Below are 10,833 nucleotides of genomic sequence, written 5' to 3' on the forward strand. Positions count from 1 at the left end.
AGTAAAAGTACTGCCATATATGGTGAAAACTATGCTGGAAGACCTAACAAGAAGTATGAACATGGAAATAACTTCAACGAGCTTCACTATACTATAACAAAAATAATTGAAAAGCCTATAGTGGCAGATGTAGAGGATAAGAAAGTGAGTGCACAATGCTACTAATTTAATTAGTGATTCCGAATAGTTCAGCATCTGTCATTTAGAACCCAAAACCGAATTAAAACAAAATAACCTAACAGATTTGACTGATGAACATTTGAGCAACCTAANGGATCTTCGGCTTTATAGAAGCGAATTCTACCCCTGAGCTACTGAGACTCGACAATATTCAATGGTTTAGAAATTAGAAGATGTTAAAAATGTATTATAATTAAAGAAATATTTTTTTCCTCAAGTCTATTCGTGTTTTTTTTTAAATTTATAGAAATCTCACTTTACTTTTTGAAATCTCACCCTGTTTCTGAGAAAGAGCGAGAAATTCTCTCCCATTTTTTTCTGTAATGAAAACACTGCTAAACAGCAAATGAGTTATATTTACTTTTATGAAGAATTTTACACAAAATTATTTCCAGCAAAACCTGTTATTAAGAATTAACTTTACATAATGTTACTAAAAAATCTGACGAAAAACATGAACTAATTTCAAAGCAACCAAACATTGAATAAAAATTAAAAACAGTATATTAAGTTCCAATGTTAACTGAATAAAATGATTTTTAAAATCTAAGGATCTTTTAATTAAGATTTAAATTTTTACGTAACAATCTGATATCCTTAAAAAATAAAAATAATAGCGTAACAATCTAAAACTTCAAAAAAAAAATTTACATTGCAACAAGACAAATTATAAATAGACCAAATATTTAACTTTCTTGTTAGAAGCAAATCATGCTTTCGTATTTAGTACTTAGGGGAAAAAAAGTAATTTTTAAGAAAACTTGAGGTTTTCATCTAAAAACCAGTAAACCCCAGGTTTTTGATGAAAAACATAGGTAGGCTGGAATTTTTCAAACTTTTCAAACCCTGTTTATTACAGATCTGTTTCATTTTTAGTACAATCATGAATTTTAAAAAATTTTACTGTTTTCTATAAATTTACAGTTACTTATTACACATTGAAATAATATACAAATTCATTTAATTCTTCAAGTTATGGTTAGGTATTAGTTGTCCCTATGGATTCTTTTCTCAGGGTTTTACTTAATTTCCATAAGCAGAAGCTTTACCAGTAAAACTGAATTTCCAGCATGGGTCTTCTACTCTACTTTAAAACTGCTCCCTCCCCTCTACCCAAAAAAGAACTAACTTTTCCATGTGCAGTAATTTGTTACTATTCTTTTTTTTGTTTAGAATGCTTCACTCTCCTCATAGAGTATCATTCCAGGCAAAAGGCAGAATATATTCATGAAAGAACTAATATATGCTTTTTTCTCTTTGCCTGAAGACCCCCCCCCTCCCATACACACACATTCCTTTTTGTCTTTCTAAAATGTTCTACCCTCGATGCATGGTCTAATTCTAGGTGATAAAAACATGATTTTCTGTTTTAAAAAACTGAACTAAAAAATTGCTCCTATCAACTATAGTGATGCTGAAAAGTTAAGGACTTTTAAAATCCTTGTAGCAAGATTAAGTACTTTTAAGGGCCCTTATTTTCCAAAATAAAAATTAAGCAGTTTTTAAGGACTTTTAAAGACCGTGGGAATCCTGAGATAAATATAAGTATTTCAGTGAAAAAATGTATATATATATATATATTTTGATATTTGTAGGTAGTAAAAGTTGCAACAAGATGTTAGAATAGGTTTAAAAATTAATAATAAGTATCTATTTAAAATAATACTTCAAACTTATGAGATAATGTAATAAAGACATTTTCAAGATATATGTTGAACAAATAACTTATTCATTTTTTATGTAGAAAAAACTGAAATATCCTTTATTTTAGCCTATTAACAGAAAATTATCTTCCAATGATCAGTCATAGTTCTATTTATAGTGTGGTGCGATGGAAAAATCTTATTTAAAAAAGGACAACAAGACTAAAAAAAACTTGGGAACCACAAAATTAAGTCAAATTTTAAAAGAAAAACTATACAACTGTTTAAAATTAAACTCCTAATAGATAATGTAAATAACAGCATATCATTAAACAAATGTCATAAGAGAACCTAATTTACCCAATTGCCGTTTTGTCCTTTTTTCTTTCCTTTTCTTGAGTTTGAATCAGCAGAAACCTTAATTTTGCTCCTTGCTCCAAGATGATTTGAGTTATTTCTATCAAACTGGGACATCTTTTTAAACTAAATAGAATAAGAACAGAATATCACTTAAAATCGACAACACAAAAATTTCAAAATAACAGAGGTTTTTATTACAATTGAACTTATTCCCTGTAAGCACAAACAATCAATCATGTCAAAAGAATCACATTTGCTGAAGTTATTTATCAATACAAAAATTAATTTCTTATTTAAATTTCACTCTTATCTCTGCTAATTAACAACAGACTTGTGACGATACTCTCAAAACAATGAGCTTAACATCACATTTTCCCTCTATTGCATTTCTCCAAGCGCATATAAGTATATCCTGTTAATCAAAAGATTTCTTGATGCAAAGATAAAAATTATTCCAAAATATTAACTCCTTCATTTAACAGGGATGAAGATAATATTAAATTGTTTATTAAAAGAAGAAGAAAAAACATGAAGCAAAAAAAGATTTTTTTAAAGAAAAATGGCTACACTTTCAAAGGAAATATTTCAAAGAACATAAAAGGACAGGTCTCAAAATTAACATTGGTCTGTTAGTCTGATTAATAGTTCAGTAAAATTCTATTCAGACTATAAAATAATCACTCACAGACTAGCAATCATATATAAAGAGCTAGTTTGCTATTTTGGTTTTTTGATTTTCGGTTTGATGTCCTGGTCTTTGCTTTTGTCACAAAATAGCGTAGTCTTTGTACATTAATTTCTCCTTTAAATTCAGTTTATTAACTCTTTTCTTTAAAAAAAAAAAAAATAAAAAAACATTTAATGGAGACAAGTAAATGGTTCATTGTAAATGTGTACAGATTAGTAATACCTATTAATTACTGAATCCTATGATCAGTGACTAAATGTTCTTAACTTCTACCCCTGAATTTTTAGTAACTCCTTCGAAGATTTCAAAAATACTTGCAGAAATGCCAATTTTACTTGTTTTTTTCATCTCACACTATAATAAATAGATGCTTTTTTTGTATATGGTATATGCCCACAAAATTGCAACTGAAGAAAAAATTGACATGCTGGAAGGAAGATTTTTATTAGAAAGTTTGTTTGAAAGCTATTGCAATTAAGTAGATTTTGTCAATTCTTGACTTTTAACAATGACCATATGTCCCTTTATTGCAAAGAGAAATAGGAAAATTCATTTATCTGCTTAGAATTTTATGCGAGCTTGCTTTACTTTGCTAAATAAGAAAGCAAAAAATTAGGAAATAGATAGAATTATAAACTGCATATCAACTGACTTGATAATTCCACTACATTAACAAAAATTTATTTGTTTATTATGAAAAATATTGAAATGAAATATTTAGTTAGATGAAGAGATGAATGCAAAATAAACATGAGGTCTGTTGAGTACCTTGAAGTAATATAAATAAATTAAATATAAACAAAAAGTTTACAAAAACTATCTATACAAATTTCAAGCAAAGACATAAGTAAAAGTAGCAGGTAGGTTGTAATTTTTTTAATTGTAATTATTTATTTTGAGTTTTGTTTTTGGCGACTATGACTTTCTAAAATTTAAGAGTAAACATACAATATTAGGGTAGATGTGCCAATAATGAGTATTCTTAAGAAATTTCTTTCAAAAGTTATTGGTATAATAAGTTAGTTTTTTAAAAAATATTAATCTATCAACAAAATTTAACAAATTTCATAGACATGGATAAAAAATTAAAAAAAAACAACAACAATATATAAATCATTCAGAGAATTATCAAAAATAAATAAAAGCTGAATTTTTATTATTTATAAACCAAAATATGAAGAGGGTACCCATTACTTGCACATCTTTCCTAGAACAAAATTCTACATATTTATTGTAGATAAATGAAGTCATAAAATTTACTTAAGGCTAGTTATTGTCACAGAATAAAATGTTTTCTATGTAAATAATTAACATATTATACTATTTATTCTGTTTATCAATATCCTATCATGTACAAGGTATGTTAACCTCACTTCATTGAGTCATTTATCACACATTTTTAAATTATGATGTAAAATAAACAGTGTTTCTGAATTTTTAGGAAGAATTCTATTATTTTGGTTTGAATACACACTTCCAGCTTTGTAAAATGGAAAAACACCTTTCGCTATATATACTGCTACCTGGAGCAGAAAAAAAGTATTTTTACTAGGCATAATGAACATTGATTTAAGGTATAAGGAACATTGAACCTAATCTTTGAATAACATTTTTTTCAAATAAAAAGTTCCAAAATGAAACATACAAAATGTTTTATTTAATTAGAAATACTAAATGATAATCCATAAGAAACAATGTATGCATATTATTCTGACAAATTTATCCTAAATTCAGAAATTATATAATAAGACAGTCTATGTATCAACGGTAATTTTAGATAATTTCTAAACAGTTAATGTGTGATTGAATATTTGATCATATCAGTTGGTTATTATTAACATTAGCTTAATTGCATAACTACTTTATACATTCGAAATAATGCTTTGTAGTACATTTTTGAAATTAAAAATATCTGCTAATTAATACAAACCCAAAAACAAAACGAATACCAAAAAAAAAAAAAAATGCAGCAAACTAAAAATGTTGTATGAAATTAAGAATATTAAAACAGGCTGCGTAGCCAAATTATTTTTTAAAAAAATAAGCACCTTTAAGTACTTTTAAAGCACTAAAAAAATATTTTTATCCTTTCCAAAAATAAATTCATAATTAGGATCTGTGTAATAATAAAAATAAAAAAAAATTTCCTATCATTTTTATTCCTATCATTTGTCTTAATTTATAAGCATAAAATCAATAAAAATTTAAAAACATTTTCAAAAACTTTACATAATCATGATAAAATAACTAGTTTCTGATAAATATTGCAGAGAAAATTGTGAAATAATGCATTTTTTTTTTTAAATTTAGAACAATCGATACAGCAAGGAAAAATCTATTTTTAAAAGATAGAAAATGAAGCACTTTTTACAAACCCCAAATAAAAAAAAAGGCACCTTTTACAGCTTTTAAAAAACGAAAATCAAAAATAAGCATCTTAAAGCCCTTTCTAAAAACGCTACACACCCTGTAAAACATATAGAGTATGAAATATTATATTTATTTATTGTGCATGAAATGCTTAAGATCAATATGTACAGCGGCTGAAGAATAGGTATTCAGAGCTTTGACCTAACTATGCTCGTGCCTTGATAGTAATTTTCACCTATTTAGTAGACAGACAAGATATAAAATACATCATACTTTTCTTTACAAATATGATCCAATAAAATAATATTTAAAAAATGTACCTAGAATAGTATATAAAACTTTAAAGTCAATTAACAGAGTAGCAATGAAGGCATCAAGGGTATGAGCATCATACAATAAAATGGAATCAATGAAATATCCAAGAAATATTCTGCATCTTACACTTTAGATTACCTGCAAATAAATTATAATGTAAAAAATATCTCAGTAACTTAAATGAACATTAAAAGATTTATGATAATTAAACAAAATATTAAAAATAATGTTATTAAGTATAGTTATTTAGTAACATTGTTCTCACACATAAAAATTTTTTTTTACTAAGATAGATGACTTTTAATAAAAAACAATGTTATTAAGTAGGTATAGTTACTTAGTAATATTGTTTTCATATCTAAAAATAAAGAAATTTGCTAAGATCCACCACTTTTACTACAAAAAAAGTAAAAAATAGACTTTCCACTAGTCAAAGTAAATTATCAAACGCTGAACTGAACTACTCTCTATGGGAATCACAACTAACAGAGGTTATTTCAAATTTTTTGTGAAATATTTTCTCTTAATTTTTTAAAAATAAAGTAAACAGATCACATAAATGGATGATCTGTTCAAAAATTTCATGAACATGAGAAAACAAGGTCTTGTTTTTATAGCCTGTAATGAGTTTCAGTTTTAAAATTATTAAATAAAGATCTCATTGATTTTAAAAGTATTTTGCGAAGGATCTGTTTTAATCAAGGAAAATACCAAACTTCAGGAATTTTAAATTTAAAAACAGACTCCCTCTTTACAGCTTTTTTTTTTTAAAAAAAAAGTATATGAAAGAGATGCTACACAAAAAGAAATTGGTGGCATATTTATATTAATTAGTATTAATTATGAAATGAAAAACTAGCATTCGTAATTTCGAAGAAAAAATTTGCTACGACAAGATTATCTTTGATAGAGGAATACAGACAGAGGTAAAATATAAACAAACACCTTTTCCTACCAATATCAATGTAAACTCAATTTAAAATTACGTTCACATGATTTAAAATAAACATTAGATTCCTTTTTATATCATTTAAGATCGCTAATAGTGTTTCGTATTTTTATGACTTTATATCAAATACCACGTTTGTATTCACAGTTTTAAATGCCACTATTATGATCAGGGTAGAAGTGACTTTAATTATACATTAGAATTCATATACGCGCAATTTTAAAATGAAACATCAAGATTCGTATTCATGTGATTTTAAAATCAAACAGCAAGATTCATATTTACACGATTTTTTAAATTATATGTATTTGCGTGACTTAAAAAAACACACATTGAGAATCATATTCACACAATTTAAACAAATAAATAAAATCTTGCATTGATATTTTTATTAAAACGTTGCTAACATTCCGTAGATAAATGCTTCCTACATACACTTTTTCTTGTTTAAATTTTAGGAATTTTTTCAATTATTTAAAAAGTGTTTTTGAACATTTTTGGATTTCTATTTTCAGCTTTTTGGTTTTTTTCTTCAAATTCATCCCTGAGGTACAAATCAATATAGAGTTCTATAAAAATTTAAAATTTTTTATTTATTTTTAAACACCAAAATGACATGGAGACAAAAGAGTTGAAACTAACTACAAGAGTTGATCAATGTGTACAGAATGTTTTCATTTTATCTAAGTCTGACTGTAGTTCCAATTTGATTAACATCAGAGCTTAGAATAGTCCTTCTCTCTGAGGCAGAATCGTGGCGACATTGTTGAAGAACATTACAGAGTTCTTACAGAATTTTTTTTTTAATTTGGAAGCAAAGAAGTATGAGTTTTTTATCTGCAGAATTTTTCAAAATATTTTCTTTCTGCAGAAATTTTTTTCCGCTTCCTGCAGAATTATATTCAAAAAATGCCTTTCTCCCATATCAGAATTGGAAAAAACACTCATGATTTTTTTCTACTTTCTTTTGAGAATAAAAATTTCTTGCAATGTCTTGCTTTAGCTAGAGTTTCAGATTGATATTATAAAAAGTATTTCCAAATAGCAAAAATATAAAAAAGGTTAACTATACAAATATTTTTTTAAAACAGGAGAATATCAGCAATAATATTAGAATATGTATTCTTTTATATGTAGATNTTACGCTTCTGACAAAAAATTCAAAACGTAGACAATTCTGTTAAAGCTCTCTCATACCACCTAATATATGTACTTTTTATATGAAAAAATACTGGTAGCTAAGATTATATTTTAATGCTTATGAAGCGAATTCTTAAATGTCCCTTTTATTCACAAGTGTTTCCATTATTTTGATAATCACCTGTATATCATATTGATATCTATATATTCAAAAAATGCCTTTCTCCCATATCAGAATTGGAAAAAACACTCATGATTTTTTTCTATTTCTTTTGAGAATAAAAATTTTTTGCAATGTCTTGCTTTAGCTAGAGTTTCAGATTGATATTATAAAAAGTATTTCCAAATAGCAAAAATATAAAAAAGGTTAACTATACAAATATTTTTTTAAAACAGGAGAATATCAGCAATAATATTAGAATATGTATTCTTTTATATGTAGATTAAAAAATATTCTCACATTTATAATTTAAAAATTAATATGTTCTATTCTATACATGATGGCTTCTTCTTTTCTTTTTTTTTACAGAAAGTGCTTTTGTTACTTTAAATTAGTAAGGTATATATTTACAACTATTTAAAATGTCTCTCAGAAAGGTCTGTACTAGAGAGAATTGTTGCAGAAAGCTCGAAAAAATTCTGCCACAGGGGTCTTTCTACACTAACTTGAGTAGGTAGAAGATCTGTTACTCTTAGAGCTACTTCTTTTAATTTTTCAGAATAGATTTTTATAAAGCCTAAATGCACAGCAGCCAACCTTAGGCAATGTTTCATTATACGTACCAATTATCAGAGTAAGACAAAAATTTAACTATTAAATAATAACACTAATATTTTATAATTAGGAATACCAGTATAATAGTTTGAAAACAACCATTACCTATTATTATACAATTATTCTTCTCCAAATCATTAAACACAGGTAAATAATAATTTACATCATAAACAAATATTTCTGATGCAAGTGTTAAAATACTACAATACATTTTTTAAAAAATAATAATAGTTGTTTAAGATTCAATTTAGTGAAATAATCAGCCTTCATTGGAATAGTAATTTCCAATAAAAAGCTACTAAAAATCACTTCTGCACAATAATCATAGGAAGCATGCTTGTGGCAATCAGAACAAGGGATTGGTTTAAAAAAAAAAAATACTGAAATTTAAGGAAAATTCAAATTTTTTTTTTATAAAAATATCAAATTTTCAGATTTGATTTAAAAATTAGGAACAAATCCCAAAAATTCTGAACAGTTGGCAGCTATGTAAATGAAGTGCTTTGTGAGAGTTATCATTAATTTTTATTTCTACAAGAGCTGTAGAAATCTTGTTTACATTTTTAAGACTCTTGGTTCTTTATTTTTATTCACTTTGCCTTAGCCTTTTCAACATTATCCAAATCTACTCAAAATCTAATTCATCATTAGAAAATGATAGACTCTGTTGCAGTCTGACCATCTTGATTTGAATACACCAATTGTTCTGAGAATAATTTCATTTTTAGTGAAAGTTGATCAATGTCTTCCTTTATCTTTTTAATATGCTTGTTATTCAACAAAATTTGGTGTTTTGGTTTTAAATATATTGAACCCCAGCAAGATCTCAAAACTAGGTTTTTCAAATTTCTTTTAATTCGCTTTAATTTTATTTCAAATTCATATTGTTCAATAAAAACTGGAGTCAGAGTTGACGTGATTATAGAAACTTAATAACTCAGTTTTCCTTAACTTAAAAATCTGCATATCTTTTAAATCAAAATTTATAGATCTCCATGAATACAAACCCCACTCCAAAGCCTAGGTTTTCATGCTATATTATTTTATGTAGGATACATTTTAACTATAAAATTGTTGTTAATGATCTGTTAAGAAACACCTGACATGACCACCCTTACTGATAAGTTAAAATATCAAAATACAAATTTTGGCAATCAAAATAACTTATTGATGGTAATACACTAGCTTAAGTCTTAATTTTGAATTAAATAATTATAAAAAATAATGTTTTTATTTGATAACTTAAAATTAAGACATTACATTGATCTTAGTGTTTAAAGTTAGCTTAAGGGTTTTGACACTTATATATTAGAAAATTATCTAAGTGTTTAAAGTTAGCTTTATGAAGATTTTGAGATCTATCATATTATAATACTCTAGATTCTTTTTTATTCCGTAAATTACACATCAGATATAAACTGCTTACATATACACTACTAAAGCATATGCATTAAGTTTTTATTTGTGTAAAATGGTCACTAGGAGAAAGAAATTGTTTTAAACAGAAAGAATTTATGAAAATAGTAAAATTTAGAATACAGACTAATAAAAATTTAAAGTAAAAAACGTAATCATGTAAACAAAAACAATGAGTAAGAAATGGAGCTTGATTATCAAATTTTTAGAGAGACTTTCAAAACCCTAGTTAGAATTGAAATAATCAATGCATTGTGCAAGATTCAGCAAGAAATGTTATGAATTGTTATAGTATAAAGTTATTTATGATATAGAAGAACAAAATATGGCTTCATTTTTTTTTGTGTCAAATATACCACACTTAAATAGTCATAGTTGGCTAATCCCACTAAAGCAAGAACATCAAACTATTACAAATTGCTAAATAGATACATTCCATTAATTTATATGAACATTTTTTAATAAAGCGTGAATAAAATTAAACATTTGTCGAAACTATGACCTTCATAAAAATATAATCTACAAAATTAAAATTTTATAGGGAATTAATAGAAATAATAATATAATAAGATTATTAAATAGCTTTTAGATTAGGTATCTGATCTGCGAGTAGTTGTAGAAAGGGACTTTCCCTTCATCAAATCTATTTAAAATTAAGTAACACATATTGAAGGAAAATTGAATGTAAAATAAAAATTCAAACCTTTAACAGGCGACATTATTTTTTTATTAAAAAAAATGCTTCGTAATTTTTTATTTCAAATTGCTGCACAGTTTTCCACCAACGTGTAGCAACTTCGGATGCTTACGTCGCAATTTAAAAGCCTGGGAATATTAATAATTAGTATATCCTAGACAATTACTTAATAGCAATGAAAAATTCAAAAAACGAAATTAATTAGAGAAATTAAAAAGATCTGTCAGATAGAAAATTAAAGTAAACATCAGCAACACAGTCACAACAACTTAGTTCAAAAGTTTCGGTTCTATTTGTAAT

The 10,833-nt window shown here is 25.9% G+C and overlaps 1 protein-coding gene across 1 annotated transcript in view; it reads right to left on the reverse strand.

Moving 5' to 3' along the window:
• Window positions 1-10,833, reverse strand: part of LOC107445982 (dentin sialophosphoprotein) — a 24,294-nt gene extending 13,461 nt beyond the window's left edge. The window contains exons 1-3 of the mRNA XM_071181221.1: window positions 10,540-10,833; window positions 5,562-5,694; window positions 2,184-2,306 (exon numbers count right to left, since the gene is read on the reverse strand). Coding sequence (XP_071037322.1) covers window positions 2,184-2,297 — 114 coding nt within the window. The 5' untranslated portion in view covers window positions 2,298-2,306; window positions 5,562-5,694; window positions 10,540-10,833. The remainder of the gene's footprint in view (window positions 1-2,183; window positions 2,307-5,561; window positions 5,695-10,539) is intronic.

This window comes from Parasteatoda tepidariorum, chromosome 5 (assembly GCF_043381705.1).
Source record: "Parasteatoda tepidariorum isolate YZ-2023 chromosome 5, CAS_Ptep_4.0, whole genome shotgun sequence".
NCBI lineage: Eukaryota > Metazoa > Arthropoda > Arachnida > Araneae > Theridiidae > Parasteatoda > Parasteatoda tepidariorum.